This window comes from Lactuca serriola, chromosome 3 (assembly GCF_051521515.1).
Source record: "Lactuca serriola cultivar US96UC23 chromosome 3, Lser_US96UC23_V15, whole genome shotgun sequence".
In the NCBI taxonomy this organism is placed as follows: Eukaryota; Viridiplantae; Streptophyta; class Magnoliopsida; order Asterales; family Asteraceae; genus Lactuca; species Lactuca serriola.
Window position 1 is genome coordinate 193,685,606 of NC_136410.1, and position 19,722 is coordinate 193,705,327.

General features: G+C 34.5%; 2 protein-coding genes across 2 annotated transcripts; one reads left to right on the forward strand and one right to left on the reverse strand.

Moving 5' to 3' along the window:
• Positions 1 to 239: 239 nt before the first annotated feature.
• On the forward strand, positions 240 to 2,577 carry LOC145093475 (ATP12 protein-like protein). Its single transcript, XM_079031610.1, has 4 exons — positions 240 to 765; positions 1,033 to 1,207; positions 1,312 to 1,589; positions 2,332 to 2,577. The coding sequence occupies exons 1-4, from the start codon at positions 319 to 321 to the stop codon at positions 2,437 to 2,439; spliced, it is 1,008 nt and encodes a 335-aa protein (XP_078887736.1). The 5' UTR covers positions 240 to 318; the 3' UTR covers positions 2,440 to 2,577.
• A 6,060-nt stretch (positions 2,578 to 8,637) lies between these two features.
• Positions 8,638 to 9,956, reverse strand: LOC145093476 (succinate dehydrogenase [ubiquinone] iron-sulfur subunit 2, mitochondrial-like). The gene is made up of 2 exons (XM_079031611.1): positions 9,073 to 9,956; positions 8,638 to 8,949 (listed from the first exon to the last, which is right to left on the reverse strand). Exons 1-2 carry the CDS (start codon positions 9,738 to 9,740, stop codon positions 8,784 to 8,786), a joined length of 834 nt encoding a protein of 277 aa, XP_078887737.1. The 5' UTR covers positions 9,741 to 9,956; the 3' UTR covers positions 8,638 to 8,783.
• Positions 9,957 to 19,722: the final 9,766 nt, after the last annotated feature.

The window sequence follows — 19,722 nt, forward strand, 5'->3', positions numbered from 1 at the left end:
ATCGGATCGGATCGGATTTGAATTTAGTTTGGATTATTCGGATCCATATTTTGAAAATCGAAATCAATTTGGATTTACTTAATTGGATCGAATCGAACCGATCCATCCAAACGAACACCCCTAACCGGTGTTACTAATAATAATAATAATAATAATTGTGTTAGTTATCGATTTTAAACATTTTTGTATTTTCTAATTTCCCTTTTTCCTTTTTCTCATACGAACATGAATTACTCTTATCAAATCTGTACAAAGATTTGATCATTTTACCACCTGCAAATCAACCGTGGTTCCCTTCTCCCCTTCCCTTTCTCTCAAATGGCGTTGGCCGTTCTCAGAAAAACCTTCAATTCGTTAAACCCTAATGATAGAATCCTCCGATCCCTATCTTCCTACGCCGCAGTTGCCACAGACAACGCCGAAAAACCGGAATCCGACAGCTCCTCTTCCTCCTTCACCTTCTCACCAGATCAGAATGACAGCACCAACAACACAAACAAGGGCAAAGCCGCCGCCTCTGATGATATATACATCAAATCAAAAAAACCACCGCCTTCGACGTCCGTGACGATGCCGATGTCGTTCATGACCGGATCGATAGTAGGGAAGAGGTTCTATAAGCAAGTAACGACTAGAGTTGCAGAGGATGGAAACGGTTGGTCTGTGATGCTTGATTACAGAACGCTTAAAACACCTTCTAAGAGGCCTCTAAAATGCCCTACTCTCCCTCTTGCTAAAGCTATCGCTGCTGAATGGGATTACCAGGTTCTCCTCTCTCCCAAATTGATTACTGAAATTTTCATGTTCTTTCATCTTATGATCTTAATTGTGTTTAATTCTTATTACATATCATAACTATCCACCAAAAAACATTAGATTATGTTACAGTTGAATGATCACCTGCATTCGAAGCCCTAATTAGATTAAACCAAAAACAAAACGTTCAATCACAATAGGATTGAAATTCGAGTTTCACATCTTAAATTTATGGTGTTCATAAGCCATTTGAGTAATTAGTTTCGTTGGTTGTAGCTTACAGATGGAATCAGGCCATTTACAATGCCTCTAATGAAACTTGCATGTACTGCTTTGGAGAGAGTTCCCCTCACTAGATCACATATTATCAGTAATTTAATGACAAGGTTTCATCAAGATTTGGTGTTTTGCAGAGCCCCAGATGATAATGAGTTGACAACTGGTGTCTATGGTATGAATTATATCACATAAACTTTGTCTTCTTAAAATTTGTTACAAACTGGATTTCTTATCAATCTATATGTTTCAATTTGTTACCATTATTCATATTCACAGAATTACAAGTGAAGAAAATGGATCCTCTTCTTAAATGGGTAGAGTCGGAATTTGGGTTCAAACCCGTTGTATATTCAAGCTTTTTTGGGGGCAAACAAGAAGATGGTCTTGTAAATGCCATAAATACCCTTCTGAAGAAAACCAATGATAATGAATTGGCAGCCATTGATGCTCTTACTTCAGCATCACACTCGTTAATAATCTCAATTGCAATTTTTCGTGGGAAGCTTCAGATTGATGAAGCAATTGAATTGATCAGACTGGAAGAAGATATGCAGGTTCTTCATCTCTTTCTTTTTAAGATAATCTTGTAATTTCACAAATGGCCCTTATGGTTTTAAATTTGTACCAAAACAGTCCTTATGAAACTTTTTTTTGCATGAACTGACCCTTTCGACAACACTTTGCACACCATTGGTCCTTATGACTACACTGTTAGTTTTTCTTTTCAGTTGAATATGAAAAGACCTTTTTACCCCTCTGTTATGAAAAGACCTTTTTACCCCTCTGTTATGAAAAGACCTTTTTACCCCCTTTTTTATGAAATGACCTTTTTTATCCCTCTTTTATGAAAAGACCTTTTTACCCCTCTTTTATGAAATGGCCTTTTTACCCCTCTTTTATGAAATGACCTTTTTACCCCTCTGTTTTGAAAAGACCTTTTTACCCCTTTTTTATGAAAGGACCTTTTTACCCCTTTTTTATGAAATGACCTTTTTTATCCCTCTTTTATGAAAAGACCTTTTTACCCCTCTTTTATGAAATGGCCTTTTTACCCCTCTTTTATGAAATGACCATTTTACCCCTCTTTAATGAAAAGACCATTGGTGTGCTAAGTTTGGTTGAGAGGGACCATTCATGAAAAAAAAAGTTGCATAAGGACTGTTTTGGAAACAAATTTAAAACCATAAGGACCATTTGTGAAATTTTGTCTTTTATAAATGCTATAACAGAAAGAAATGAAAGTATGATGCTATTTATTGCATTTAATTCATTTTTTTTATAAATCTTTTTTTTAAGGTTGAAAAATGGGGTTTGGTAGAAGGTGGTCATGATCTTGATGTTGCAGACCTTAAGGTGCAAATCGCATCAGCCACAGTTTTCCTTGGTCTTACCAAAAAGGTATAAGTAGAATTACAATTTTGCCCTTCAACTCCTCTCTTATCAATGTTGTTTAAATATTATCAAGCATTCCTTCATAAATGCTCAAAACCAAGCATCTCGAGTAATAAAATAAGACACAAACATTTTTGTTTTGATTTTTCACTCATCATTTACAATTACATTTCATTTTTACTAGAAATTAAAAATAAATAAATAACATTAAGTAAATAATTTTACATTTGTTCGAGAAATGGTGCCTCTATGTTTCTGTGTTTGATGTATCTGTTGCATGTAAAATGATGGGTTAGTTGAAAAATATGGAGATTATCGAAGGGTAATTTAGTAAATTGTGTTGGTACCATGGTTTTAAGGTTTTAATCCTCGCAGCATTGAATGCAAATTGGTGGTTGTTTCTTGATATCGCAGTAGCAACAAGCTATATCACAATTACTGCTGCATCCTATCAGAAGTTTATAATCATGTATTCTTTGATTAATCGACTATCATTTAATTGATTGTTTATAATTTTTTTTTTGTTTGAAATATAATATTATACACGTCACAATTTAAAATAGTGAAAATGGTTAAATACAAACATTAGGACTTTGCATCAATCTCACTTGTCAAAAACTCTAAATCATTTTCGGAATAGGAATTTTGAGTGTATTTTTGCAAATGATTTTATGAGGACTAATAGTATAATTGAATTTTGTTTTGATGCTAAATGATGGGCAATGTTTATAATTGGTAATAAATTTCCAAACCTTGTGTAGTGAAAGATCAAAAACATGGTATAAACAAACCTACTATTTCAAAATCCATAAAATCTTATATAATCAGAGGGTGTAATAGCTAACTGATAAAAATAGAAACTTAAAATGATTATAAAATATTTAAGGGAAATCTCCAGAAAAGTTTCAAAAGTTTAGTTCAATTTATGAAAAAGTCTCAAACTAAATTTTGTTTATAGAAAAGCACAAACTACCGGCTAAAACTTCGAAAAAACCATTTTTTTCCGGTTTCGTAGATGTAGTCGGTATTCTGTCGTTTTTCGTTAGTTTGCTCAAAATATTAGGACTTTTTTGAAAATTACCCGATAACCAAAATATTACTATGAAATTAATGGATATTATTATTAACAAATCATTTATAAACATAACAAATATATCTTTATTATAAACAAAGGAAATACATTTGTTTCTAATTTCTAGGAATAGAATGGTCGACATGGTCTATTGTTTGTTGACCACCTCAAACTCTTTATGTTCCTCCTATGTATCGTTATACAAGAGTTGATAATATTTATTAATACACAATCAATAAGTGCCTACTTTCTATTAGGTGTGACGCTATAGGATCACGTGTTATTAGAAAATATCATTAAATAATAATTCTTGAATATATATAGATCTTTCATTATGTTCTTTAACGTAAATACCATCTAACCTCTATACATTATTCGGTAACAATTATCAAATTACAAACATAGTGAAAAATAACTTTGAATGACAATTTAAATAGATAATCACCCTACACTTTTTCCATATAAATTATCATTCACGATTCACTTTTTCACATTTGATAGATGTGTGTTAGCCTATGGTTGTTATCGTGTGAGGTATGGATGTTGGGTGGTAGTTAGGTTAAACAACATAAGAGGAGCACTAACATTAGAGGAACACTCACTGAGTACATTTCATCATCATACCCACAATGATGCATAGGAGGACGTAGAGAGTTTGATGTGGTTAATAAGCAATAGAAGAGTACTTAGACCATCAATTTATTCCTAGAAATTAGCAACAAGTGTATTTTCCTTTTTATAATAAAATATTTTTTATGTTTATAAATGATTTGTTAATAATAATATCTATTAATTTTATGGTAATTTTCAAAAAAGTCCCAATATTTTGGTTATAAGGTAGTTTCCGGAAAAGTTCCAAGATTTTAAGCAAACTAACGAAAAAAAGACGGAATACCGGCTAAATCTTCAAAACCGGCTGAAAAGGATGTTTTCGAAGTTTTAACCGGTATTCTGTGTTTTTCTGTAAACAAAATTTAGTTTGGGACTTTATCATAAATTGGACTAAAATTTTGGAATTTTTTTGGAGATTTCCCAATATTTAAAATAAGAATTTCGGTAAATATGATATTTTGAAAGTTTATAAAGGATAAATATGATATTTAAAAATTATTCCGGATAAATATGATATTTGAAAGTTTATAAAGGATAAATACGATATTTAAAAATTATTCTGGATAAATATGATATTTTAAGGTTTGAATAGATATAAAATTCTGCCTTACTAATATACTGCAGTTCTTTATAAATTTAATAAATGGATAAAAAGATGTTTTTGGTTACGTTTAGCCCATTATTTAACATGTCCATTATGCATCTTTTGTAACTTATACTAGTAATGTTTGGAAGTATAACCCTTTCAAGTTTCAACTTCATTAATTCTTGTAACATATATAATAGTCATTTATACCATATTTGCTTTTTTTTTTGGTAATATACATAAAATCTACTATATTCCGACAATTTATATGGGTTAACCATTATATTTCTAAGCCACCAATTTTTGAAGAAAAAATTCATTGCGACAACTATAACCTTATATTTTCAGTTTAAGCATGCGTTAAAACTAACATGACTTCCTAATTATCAAATTTATCGAATTTTAGAAGAAAAAAAATCACTGCGACAACTATGACCTTATATTTCTGGTTTAGCATGTGTTAAAACTAACACGATTTCTCATTATCTACATGATATTTATATGTACTTATGAATCTTGCTTTTTGAAATGACTTCTTATTTAACAGTTTGACAAGTTGTACACATGATATGTAGGCAAATGAGAAGACATTTTAGAAAATTATGTTATTTTAAATACATATGAAATATGATGTTATGTAGGTTAATGAGAAGTCATATATAGTGGTTAAGTTGTAAATATCTCAAAATATACTTGCTTTATATTGACGTATGTAAAAATGAAAAAGTTTTAAAGTTTCAACATCACCTGTAACAAGGAAGTAGTCTAAGGGTTGAATTTCTTGTGAATTCATGCCAAATGGTGAGTGTGTTATTGCCCCAACTTGAAAAAAACACAACAAAAACCAAGCAATTGCTAATGGTAACAATTTCATGGTTTTCTAGAGACCAAATTTAGCATGGATTTTATGGCAAGATTTTATAGTTGGTGGGTGGCAATATTTATTTAAAAACAAAAAAAAGGTAAGAGTTGTAGTTGGGAGTTAGGAATGTGAAGAATCTATATAACTCAAATGACATGATTGCCCAAAATTATGGCACCTGTGTTTAGTATAATCCTAAATTAATTGGTCTATTAGTCATACATTGATGATGTCCAATTTAGGAAAAGCTTAAATCTTTTATCAACATCACAATGCCTACACCATGATTCATGTTAGTGTCTTCGACCTTGCAAGATCAACATGTTGGCTAACATATAAGAGCATCACATGGGTGCTCTTTCAAGTCCTTGCAAAAAATATCAACTAAACATCATATTTCAACTATTGCAAAGACAAATGGTGGGCCACTTACCATAAAAATCATTAAAACAGGTAAAGTAATTAAATATTATTAAATGTGGGGACATTATTTCTTTGCAAGGCTTTCAAATATAGCAAGAAGTAAGTGTACGTGACATCAAATGTGATACAAATGGTCTAGTTTACAAAATGAGAATGCAAAACAAAAAAGTAATCAAAATTCACTCTTTGATTAAATGGAAAAACTGACTCAAAACCAATGTTTTACAATCTATTCTCATAATCATAAACTCGATTATAGATAGGAATATATAGACTAACAAACCAACTTGTATTAGACTAGGAAACTTATGATCAACTTGTCATAAACTAAACTTTCTATAAATTAGATTGCTTGGTCTCCAAGTCCTCATCGACTTAGGATTCCAACAAATGGCACATTGCAAATAAATTGAAAGCAGCGTTATGGATGGTCTAAAGACGTTGATCATGTTTAACATTTATATAATTGCAATGATATATAATGCATATATTTTTAAATAAATTAATTCAGAAGATTGTAACCTTCGACTTTATGTACCACATAAGTGCGGATTATTTAAAGTGAGGGCAATCATGTAAGTTTTGTGAGACAATAACGTCCATTTTTAACCGAAGCGAAAAATTTTAATCGAAGAGAACAGAGAAATTATATACATACCACCAATTGTTGTTTGTATTTCTCGTAATAATGATTGTATAACCCATGATGTAAGGATTTATATTATTGAAGGGGTATATATAATAGCACACACGAGAAAATTCCATTGGCTGACACCAAACTTTGAAGTATGGAAAAATGTCTTGAGAAGAATAAAAAAGTAATTATAGAGTATTATATACTATATAATAATCCAAATCAAAGTTAAAAGCCATAAATAATGTCATCGTCCTAATAATTAAAATATTTTTAGTTTTAAAATTCATCAAAATGAAAAAAATAAGAATATTGTTAGGCAAAATGAAATCTCAACCCTCATGATATTAGGTCAAAAGAAGATTTAAAATAACCTTTTACCTTTTTTATTATGTTTTACATAAAATAAAAGTTTAAAAAAAAGTCAAAAGCCCAAAAAACTAAAAATATACAGAAGTCTACACAATCAATTAGGAATATTATTGGAGTCGGAACCGGACCGAACCAACTCGAAAACCAAATGAAACTAATTGGAGGAACCGACACCAGGGCCGGTTAACCTAATATAGGTGCGGTTCAGGTATTAATTGGTCCGAATCGATTATTACCTGAATAACCCGAATAACATTCACAATAGGATTAACGATATAATATAACTGAAAAAACCAAAAAACCGTATTACAATTCTATGATCTGAATAACATTTACAATATGATTATAAAGACTATATTTTTTTATTAGTTTTGTAGCTTATGAATCCATAATAAAACCTTTAATGAAACAAATTTGTTGATTGAAAATAATGAAAATATACATAATTGTTTCAAATATGCAAAAAAAAAAAAATGGCACCATTTATGTATAAGCATGCATAGTGTGTGTGTATATATATATATATATATATATATATATATATATATATATATATATATATATATATATATATATATATATATATATATATATATATATACTAGTTTATAACATGTGGTTCCCACGGTTATAAAATTAATCAAACTTTTAAAATAAAAACTTAAAATTATTAATAAGTTATTTTAAATAAATTATTAATTTAAGAGATATTTTTATTAGTTATGTGAAATTATAATCATTGATTCAAATAAATATATAAAATTAATTTTAATATATATTAGATATTTTTTATTTGTGAATTAATGAAAACAATAATTTAAAAATTAAAATTTAAAATAGAATCACATTAATGAGGTTTAATAAATTTAAAATGGAAAACTAATAGATTGACAAGTGGCAACACATTAATTAAAATGTCTAATATGATGACACATGACAAAATAACTACTCTTTTACATGTAAATTCTTTTACATGTAAATACGAATTATAAACTTGGTATGTTTTTGTTCCCAAATAGACCAAATATGAATTATAAACTTGGTATGTTTTTGTTCCCAAATTAACTTACCAAATATTCAAAATATATTAAAACTGATTTCACTTTTTATTTGATTGTATTGTAAACATGAATGAACTATTCTTGAGATATAAGAATGTGAAATCCAAGCACCAAAATCTTATTTAATTTTCACAAACATACTGAAATTCTGGACCAGATATTTTGAACCGAGTAACTTTTTATTTGGATAATCCAACCGAAAAACCCAAAAACCAAATATATACTTAATATACCAAAAACCCAAACCAAAATCGATTATTCTAGCCTAATTCAGTTCGTTTAGAGTTTTGGTCCTTGTCCGGTTCTTGATCCAAACACTCATTTCTACAATCCATGTCTAAATATTAAAAAAAAAATTAAATATCCTCTTACTTTTTTTCCCTTAAATGTTTTTTACCTACATCATCATAACTCAAAGCATTCGATTTGTAAGTTCACGAGTCCAATTATCACGATCAAAACCTTCAACAAGATCACTCCTTCGGTTAAATGGGGATTATTACACGGTGTACAAAACAATATCAATTTGTGTAAGTAAAGTACATTGCTTTTTTTTTTTTTTACAATTATCCATATTTGTATACAGTATAAACACAAACCAAAGTTGATTAATTTATTTATCAAAGAGCAACAAGATAACAACATAGTCAATGGGTATTATTAACAAACAAATATGATAATCAACAAGATCTTCAAGTATAAGTGTATAACAATACCAAATTACTTGTTCCCAATTACGTCTGAAGACTCTTGATGTTCTGAATTTGCTTTCCAGGATTGAGACCTTTTGGGCATGCACGAGCACAATTCAAAATGGTATGACATCGATACAACTTGAATTCATCATTTACTGCATCTAATCTTTCCTGTGTGTACTCATCACGACTATCCATAATCCACCTGAATCCAAATTGATTCACACATTTCAGATTCATGTTAAGAGTTTTTGATTCGATTTCAGATGTTAATCAAGAAACAGAAAGAGGTGATGTGATGAGATGAGATGAGAGGAATGGATTGTACCTATTGGCATGGAGAAGAGCAGCAGGGCCGAGATAAGATTCAGGGTTCCACCAATAGCTAGGGCAGGAAGTGCTGCAACAGGCGCACAATATGCATTCATACATTCCGTCGAGTTTCTCCCGATCTTTCTTGCTCTGAGGAATCTCTTTCCCTTCCCAACCGGCCGGCGCCGGCGACTTCCGCTTCAACCATGGTTCGATACTCTTGTACTGATTATAGAAATTGGTCATGTCCACCACCAGATCCTTAATCACAAACATATGCGGCAAAGGCGTAATCATCGTCGTCTCTTCCGACGGAATCTTCGTTAAACAAGCCAGTCCGTTACATCCGTCGATGTTCATAGCACATGATCCGCAGATTCCTTCACGGCAAGATCTACGAAACGTTAGAGATGGATCGATCTCGTTTTTGATCTTGATAAGCGCGTCGAGTACCATCGGTCCACACTCCTTGAGGTTTATCTCGTAGTTTCGTAGCTCCGGTTTGCCTGGATTGTCTGGATTCCATCGGTAGATTTGGAAATTCTTTAGGTTTTGTGAAGATCTGGTGGTGGGTTCCGATTGTTGAGCTTGAGGCTCCGAAGCATGAGCTCGGGAAAGAAAAAGCGTCGCCGCCGGCGACTTTTGAAGCCTGGAAATACCTCTGCGTACCAAACCAGTAGCCATTGTTATGGAGAAGGGATGATGTAAAATGACGAAAATGGGTAAAGAGGGGAGGAGGGTTTATAAGGAAAATAAACCGTCTTTGGGTGGATAGGGGTTGTAATTCTAGTGGCTGTTGAAGGGTAGATCGGGAACATGAGCGTATATTTAGTGGCCGTGCTGTAATTACGTGGAGCGTAAGAAATATGACCGGCGAAGGTGATGACGTGGCAAGAAACGAGCCCTCGGAGGAGTATAGGGCTCGTGTGGTGTGCGCGTGGAGCCATTAATTACCAATAAATATCTCACATTGCGTGAACAATTTTATAGTATAAATCTTCTAAAATGTAAACCAAAGCATTGTTTAAAGAAAAAAGATACTATGTACAACAAGTCACCAAATATCACAAAAAAGTAAAACTAATTGAAAACAAAAAATATAAGTTTGAAAATTAAAAAGTTATAAAAATAAAACTAAATATTATATTAATGAAATTTACATAATAAAATAAACATTACTTAATGTTGTCGTCCTCGTTGTTGATGAGATGGTTGTTGTATGTATGCTCGGTTAAATCTTTTTTAAGATCGTTATACGATTTATGTAAAATACAATTCTAATCTTTCTAAAACTTACAGTTGCATTATCTTTATGAATTCAAATGTAATCATTCTAAAGACAAAAGGTACTCTATCACATTAACATAATGGTGATAAACATAAACACATCATCATGGATTCATGGTACTCAACATTTGGAAAATATATCTTTTAATTGTCTTGTATAATATTTATGAGAGTAACAATGATTGTTGTATGGAAATAATGCGTGGAATTCAGGTTTATTTATAAGTAAATTTTCAATTTTTTTTATTCCACACCAAACCAGGACGACGTGCGTAGTCGTGGTATTTTGTCTACGTATATGGTATTGGGGTTTCATTGGCTTTGGTCTCTCAAATGGCGACTCTCACATGTTGTATGGCAGAAAAACTTTTGTTTACTTATCTTGGTCTCCTGGTAGTTTGGACATTTCTTGTATTATTGGGTGGCAAGCTATCACGGATAGGCTCTTGAAGAAATTTTCTTCTTGGAAAGCCAAAACGCTTTCCATAGGAGGTAGGGCAGTTCTATTGAAATCTATGTTGGATGCTTTAGGCATAATTTATGTCTATTTTTAAAATGTTGGCAACTGTTAACAAGTTTTTAAAAGTTCCACGAACTAAGTTTTTTTTGGGGAGATCTTTTGGAAAGAAAAATAACTTGGATTAAATGGGACATGTCTATAGCTAGTATGGAAAGGGGGGAGCTTGATATTGGTAGTTTACAAGCATTTAACAAGGAGTTGTTGCTTAAATGGAAATAGAGTTTCTTTTTTTTTTTCCTCTCCAAATCCTCAAGCTTTGTGGGTTAAAAGATTTATAGTTGATTCATGGTGTTTATAAAGATCTCGAGAGGGTGTTAGGGATTACTTTTTGATGTTAAAAGTCTTTTTTGTAAAAGGACTTTTTGGCTAGTGACTTTTTCCACAAGATAGTATTTAAAATGTGTTTGTATTTGCTTTTAGGGTATAAGTCATTTTTTCATGTTAAAAAGTCCCAAAAGTCACAAAAAAGATAGAATTTTGTGACTTTTGAAACACTAACTTTTCCTCCTACACAAAAAGTTATTTTACAAGATCTTTTGCATTATCCAAACATCTTTTAGCCATTTTTTAACTTTTTAGAAAAGTTAAAAGACAAAAGTTGTTTTAAAAGCAATCCCAAATACCTACTGATTCCGGGCAGGATCGAAGGGAGTCTGACGTTGTATAATTGGTTTTATAAATCATTTTCATGACATAAGGGTCATTGCTAGTTCGGCTATGCAAAAACAGGTTGGCGATGGACCGACAATATTTGTTGGAAAGATTTTTGGTCGGGGGAGGATTCTTTGCTTATTAGATTCCTTATATTTTTTTCTTCTCGAAAATAACAGGGATTGTTTGATGAGAAATAGATGGAATGGTACGATATGGAGCTGAAACTGGCGTCATCAGATCACAGGATGTGTTGTGTTTAAGTCAGTTTCGGGAGCTTAAGGAGTTGCTTAGTTTAGTCCAAATTACATACCAAAATGATAGTTGGAATTGGAACTTGGGAAATAATTTGATTTTTACAATAGGTGAAACACGAAAGTATATTGATGATGTCACTTTGCCACATTCTAATATTTATATTCATTGGAACAGTTTATCCCCGGACAAGATAATATTTTCTGTTGGAGGCTTCGGTTGGATATACTTCCAAATTGCTCAAACTTGGCTCATAGAGGTGTTGATTTGAACTCGTCTTTATGTCTAAGTTGTATACAATTTCCGAAAACAATCAATCACACGTTTATTGGGTGTGAGGTTGCAACCGCTTCGTTGTCTAAGATTGGTTTGTGTGCCAATTTGAGTATTCCTTTGTTTTCGACTGTGGAAAATATTTTTGGATGAGTGGATTATTGCAATATTTTAGTGTCCAAAAGGCTTGTTTTGGATTCTATCATTATGGTGTTATTATCGTTGATCTGAAGATATCGTAATTATATCTTTTTTGGCGATAATTTTTTTTACCAAGAACGTGTTGTTTGATATGATTCAAAGTTGCTCGTTTCAATGGATCGTGTATAATATATTTGTTCTCCACTGTTTTTATATTGATGGATATGTATTCACGAGATCTTCAGCTCTCGTTTAGATTGTTTTTCCTAACAATCGACCGATTTCAATTTTGGTTTCAGTGTCGTATACTGCTGCGCTGAAACTTTGAAAAATCATAATTTTCTCACAAAGTCAGATTTGTGTGTTCTATATATGCACAATTTCTCGTTTTCGATTGCTACAAATTTTGTTTAGATTATTTATCCAAAATAATCTTATATTTTTAATTTATATTTTAACCCTATTTATTATGATTTGACGCAAGATTTCACCCGACTATCACATACACCTAATATCTATAAAATTCACATAAACACACACACACATTATATATATATATATATATATATATATATATATATATGGATAATTTAATTTTATTTATTCTAAAAGTTTTACAATAGTTAACCGACAAGGTTATAGATTTGATCACTAAGGGCATTACACACTTCCATGTAAGCATCACTTCTAAGTTATAAATTAATTCTTAAATGATGAAAACCTTGGTCATGACGTGAGCATATGTGTGTCACGATGTGACGGTGCCCGGGGAGGAATACACATCTCAGTTGTTGTTACCACATGACAAAATGTTCATCGCGACGTGACAACCTTGTAAGCAAAACCCTAATTCTGGGGTTTATGCCCATATTTAAGGTAAGTAAGGGCTAGGTTTTTCACACCCTCAGCCTCCATCACCCCCTTCACCCTTAAGAAACCCCTGATTCTCCATTATTGATTGTGAGCTCCTTTTGGTAATTTTAAGCCTTAAAGAAGAGAAGGAATTTTAGTGCATCATCTTAGCTGGAAAGCCACTCCCTCGTCATCTTAAGCTGCATTAGGAATCTTGTAACTCCTCAAGTTCTTGAATTTTTTAGCTCAAGCATGTTAGATCTAGAGTTTGGTCCATGTTACTCAATATTTTGAGGAAGTTTAAGTGTTGGAATCTCATAAAGTTGGCAACTTTATGAGTTCTTGAGACTCCTTTGTAATCCCATGTCCCAGATCTAGAAAACTAGTGAGCTATAGGATCCATGCATGACATTTGCTCTCATTTTCCATTCATTTTGACCTTGCGTAGGCTTAAGACATGCATCTTCAAAAAGAAACCATTTTATGGTATTTTGAGATGGAGAAAGTCTTCTGGAAAGTTTGGATGCTTGGCTTGAAGGATTAAGAGCTTAAAGCATTAAGCTGTCCAGAGTGATCCTCACGATGTGACGATGGTCAGCTTCACTGTTATTTTAGCCTCACGCTGCCACGACGTGACCAAAGGGTGGTCACGATGTAGCGATCGGCTGAGTGACCTTTGACTATTGACTATTGAGTTTGACCGTTTACTTTTTGATTAAATTTGACTTTAGGTCAATTTGAGGGTTTTAGGATGTAGTTTGAGATTTGGCCCTTGTTTGTTGTATAGTTGACTTGTAGTACTGGTTATTGGACGGGTGATCAACGTTGTTATCTACTAGGCTGCGAGGTGAGTTTTCTCACTATACTTTGTACTGCAATATGTTTCCTTGTATGTAGGATGTTGTTATGCTGTAGTGAGGTGAGTTTTCTCACTATACCTTGTACTATAATATGTTTCCTTGTATGTAGGGTGTTTTTATACTGTAGTGATCTGTTAGATTAGTATATTTGCTACAATTACCTATGCTTTCTTGTTATTGTTTCGATGCATATGTTGACATAGTGCGGTTGGGTTGAGGCAATATGGCTTTGTGTTGTAGGCCAACAAACCCAAGGGAATCCAACCTTCTGTTGTGGGCTTGGGGGGAAATCTAGTCTTATAATTATGGGCCTAGGGCAATCTAGTCTTATGACCGTAGGCTTGGGGGCAATCCAAATTTATGATGTGGGTCGGGTGTGCATGCATTGTATATGTATTGTTGTGTAGGGTATTTTGGGGGAACTCACTAAGCTTTGGCTTACAATTGCTGATTTTAATGTTTGCAAGTAATTCAACTGATCGGGGCTAGGCGAAGGCGTGATCGTACACATCCTCCTCTTGTTTTATGATTAAGAGATTATCTTGATACTTTGATTTTATGGACTCGATTTGAAAACAATATTTGATTATCTGATGGCTTTATGAAAATATCTTTTAAAATTGAAAATTTTTTTGTCATGGCTTTTGGAATGTTACAATTTGGAACAAAGTTAACACCTTCACTTGATAACCCACAATTGATCTTACTCTATATCAACAAATGATTAGGTCATTGCTTTATTTAACATCTAGTAGACTTGATACAATGTTTGTTTTTCGTTATTGTACGTGGTACCAAGCAAATCCATGAGAACCTCAAATGACAGTTGTGAAGAACATCTTTCTATATTCGCAAAACTACTTAATTCTGATTGTTGTAATACCCGTTTCAGGTATGAGATATATGTTAAATTTTAAGTATTCATTTTGGGTGGCCACAACATGGAGGAGCCTCACCACAGCGAGGTGATATTTTTATGACTACATGTAACAACGCAAATTTTTATAGAAAATTTAAACTTTTAATTTCATAAATATCAACCAAAATGTGTCCAAAAATCCCATTACATAGCCATAGTATTTAAAATTCAAAGTTGAAAACTAAATGTGAAAACATTGGAGAATGCATGCCGCGCCATAAAGTTGGGCCCTTGCCCTTATCACTAGAAGTGCCTGAAACATTCAATAAAACTGTAAGCACAAGCTTAGTGAGTTTCCCAAAACACACCAATCATATAATCACATAATGCCAAGCACACATACAAATAAGTTTGCCACAGACACCCTTCATGGTCTTCATTTGGAATGCTATGGGCTACCCCCATGGTCTTGTATCGCCGAGCCATAAGCTCAACCCATGGTCTTGTAATGTGCCATGGGCTTCTCCCATGGTCTTCAAATAAATTCACATATAGATCAAATAGCAAACAATTACATAAATTCACATTAATGGACCGGCCTTGGTGCCTTCGACCCATGAGTGTAGTGAGAAGACTCACCTCAATCTGCTGAACACAAAAGATGCTCGCCTAACAGTTCGAAACCACACGCTGAACACTAATACAATTAACCCTAAATTAGGATCATACACAACCTAATCAAAGAGTCTAAACACTTAAGCATAAGTCCTTCCATAACGGCCCAAAAGTCTCCCCTTTGCTAATGGGCCTAAGGCCCATGATAAAGACCATTAATGGGCCGCATGGCCCAACAAGGCCCAAACAAAACAACTATATCCCAAAACAGAATATCAGCCCAAAACTCTAAATGGGACCAGGCGCAAAACTGAATAAGGCCCAATAAGCTTACAAGCCTAAACAAAGCTCAAACCCAACTGAGTGTGTACACCCTGCATACCACTCTAGTACACTCAACTTACTATTCCCTTAAGCAGTATGCGTTGCGTACACAATACTACGCATGGCGTACAAGCCAGACATACAACAATCAACCATTAAGTGCTTGATACTTGGGATTTCAATGTCAAACTTTAGATCTGATTCCATTAAGATGTCCTAAGGCATAAAGTTGGCAACTTTAAGCCCTTGCATGCCATGAGTGACCCCTATACTTCATGCTTCTCAGTAAGACCTCATTTAAGACCTTTAACTTATGCATGGAGTCAAAACAACCTCCAAGATGGCACATTTATGCATCAAACATTCTCAAAGAGCTTAGATCTAGCAATCCTAATCTTTGGAGTTGCTAAACTCACAAGAGAAGGCCCAAAAGCCAAAAAGGGACTCCATAACAAAATCCTAGCTCAAACAATCAAAATAGATGACAAAGTCATGACTTTATACCTCCAGAAGTTCCTCAAGGTGAGCTAGATGCAGGATCTAGAAGCTCAATGACACCCAAGGCTTGATCACCACCTTCTCCTTCTTGAATGCACTCTAAAATAACCACCAACACACTTCTAAGCTCAAGAATCACATTCACAAGGAAATCTAAGGTTAAGGGAAAAAATTAGGCTATGGAGGCTGATTAGGGTTTAGTCCAAAAGCCTTAAGGACATTTATATAGGTCTCAAGCCCGAATATTAGGGTTTGGTGTTCAGTCATGTACGCCCCGTGTAACCATGGTATGCCCAGTGTACGTGTCGAACCTTCGCGATCACCCATCCTTTAGTACGCTAAGCGTACTCCTCAAGTACGCCCAACGTACGAGAGGACCAATTTGCAATAAATTTTTATACTAAGGGTAAGAAGTGTAAATACTTGGATCCCGACCCTTACAAATCTCCCCGACTTGAACTACCCTTCGTCCTCGAAGTCTGCTGATGCAAAAAGATCTGGATAATGCTTTCTCATCTCTTCCTTTGGCTCCCAGGTTCATTTGGAGCCTCTCTGATGCTGCCATGGCACCTTCACCAGCTTTACCTCTTTGTTGTGAAGAGCCTTAGTCTTTTTTTATCTACAACTACAATGGGCTTCTCAATATAATTTAGGCTCTCATCCACCTGAATGTCATCCAATGAAATAACTGCATATTCATCCGATACACACTTTCGACGTTGAGACATATGGAAGGTGTTATGGATCTGACTCAGCTCATCCGAAAGATCGATTCGATAAGCAACCTTGCTGACCCAGGCGGAAATCCTGAACGATCCAATAAATTGTGGCCCTATCTTGCCCCTCTTCTGAAATCAAATAACACCCTTCCAAGTTAACACCTTTAGCAGTACAAAGTCACCCACTTGAAACTCAAGATCCGATCGGTGCCTGTCAGCATAGCTCTTCTGACAGCTCTACACAACCCTCATTTTATCACGTACCTGCTGAATCAACTCAGTGGTCTTGAGCACCACCTCGGTGCTTCCCATGACTTGATGCCCAACTTCACCCCAACAAAATAGAGTCTTACACCTTTGACCATACAACATCTCAAACAGGGGTCGGTCAATACTAGCATGATAACTATTGTTGTATGAGAACTCTGCTAGTGGAAGGTAAGTATCCCAACTCCCTCCAAAGTCTAATACACATGCTCAAAGCATATCCTCAAGCGTCTAAAGCATCCGCTCACTCTGGCCATCAGTCTGGGGGTGGTAAGCAGTGCTGAAATGCAATTGAGTACCTAACTCCTCTTGGAACTTCCTCCAGAACCTGGAGGTAAAACGAACATTAAAGTCTGAAACTACCGATACCAGCACCCCATTCCTGACCACCACCTCCCGCACATAAATATCCGCTAATTTATTGGTGGAAATACTCTCGGAAATCGGAATAAAATGCGCAATCTTGGTCAACCTATCCATAATAACCCGAATGGATTCCACACCCTGCGCCGTCTTAGGTAACTTCGTGACGAAATCCATGGTGATCTCTTTCCGTTTCAACATGGGAATAGGCAGCGGCTGCACCTTGCCTTGAGGCCTCTGATGTTAGGCTTTGACTTTCCTACAGGTCAAACACTGCTCGACAAACCATGCAACCTCCTGCTTCATGCAGGGCCACCAATAGCTCAATCTCAGGTCTCGGTACATCTTTGTGCCCCCCGATGAATAGAAAACTTGGATTTGTGCACCTCCTCTAATATCCTTTGCCTCACACTCCAGGATGCCAGAACCCAAACTCTACCACTCTGCGTGAATAACCCTCGACTATCCCGAACAAATAGAGGAATTTGCCCTCGAATCCGCTCAATTTTCTAGTTCTCCCTTTTTAAACCCTCCACGTATGCCTCCTTAATCATATCCAATAAAGGTGAACCATCATCCTCAAGCAGACATCTCAGATCGGTGTACTTTCTGTCTTACGAGTCAAGCTATCGGCCACCACATTGGCCTTCCCGGGGTGGTACAAAATCTCACAGTCATAATCTTTCACCACATTTAACCATCTCCTCTAACGCATATTCAAATTCTGTTTATCCATAAGATACTTCAAACTCTTATGATCAGTAAAAATGGTGCATCAGACCGTATATAAATAATGCCTCCAAATCTTGAGGGCAAATACCACTGCCCCTAATTCCAAATCATGAGTGGGGTAATTCGCCTTGGTCTTTTTGCTGTGAAGAATCTTTCTGGAAAATAACGTAATCATGGTTGTTTGCTTACTGTTAAAAGAAAGATGTGCTGGCAGATTTTTATTGAACCATTGAAAAAGTGATAATGAGCGTAGGATATCAAACGGTTATCCGACGTAGGATTGGACATGCATTTGATGAGTTACTCTGACGGTTTCTCTCTCCACTTGTTCCGATACTTTTAAAAATTAAAAATTTTGGACTTTTGGTCTTATATTACCTATAAGTCCCTAATTCTTACTCTAATTCCAGTTTTACGCTCCCAAATTATTCAATCGAATTTTCCAACAAATCCTTTGCATTCTCAAATGTTCTCATACCATTATACTAAAAATCTTTAATGTCTACTTCTTCTGAGCATGTTTCTTTCATTGATTAGTCTACTTCATCGGTTAATTTGATTGTAAAGCATAATCAAAATATGATTGTTGATTTCTTCCAAATACTCATATGCAGTTAGACCTCTCATTGAATGTGTTAATCATTTAACTATGAAGAACACTTTATCTCATCGCTAAGAGTGTTAAGTTAAGAAATATTGAATTTGATGATGTGGCATTTCTGATAGAGAAGTATGATGTATAAGCTTCTCTACAGAAGGTGTTGAGAAGGCAACTAAGAAGGAGTTGAGAAGAAAATTAAGGAGGTGTTGATAAGGTAATAGAGAAGGTGATAAAGAAGGTGATTCGGTAGCTTCTCTATTGAAGTCCATTTAGAGACCCAAATTCTCTATAGTTGGTCATAGATGTTCTTTATATCGAAGGGAAGGACCTTCAATATACATGTGTATTTCAATGTGCATTTTCATGTTGTACTTTGATAGCTTAGGCATACTGTACATTTTGAGTCTATTAAGGGCACTACTATAATGTAACAGCCCAAAATCCAGGTAAGCTTTATGGCCCTTCTATTTTGAAAGTTGGCAAGTTTAGTCCCTTGAGTTGTATGTTGAATTGGCGAGTACGTTGGGCGTATTGGGGTGTACGCCGCGCGTACTCACGCGCTTAATTTGGACGTAGACATGACCGAGTACGCTGGGCGTAGTGAGAACAGATGCAAACCCTAGTTTCTGGCTTGTGCACTATAAAGGAACATGTGGCCCTTTACCCTAGCCACCATATTCCTTGAGTGTCACACCCAAAAACCGATAACGGCGGAATACGTTTCGGGGTGGATGAGGTAGTGAACAGTATCATCACAATTGCATAATAGTAAAAACAAGAAACATACAACCATTGCATTTACATAGTGATTTTAATTACAAGTGTGTTTCGTAATGTTTAATAATCACC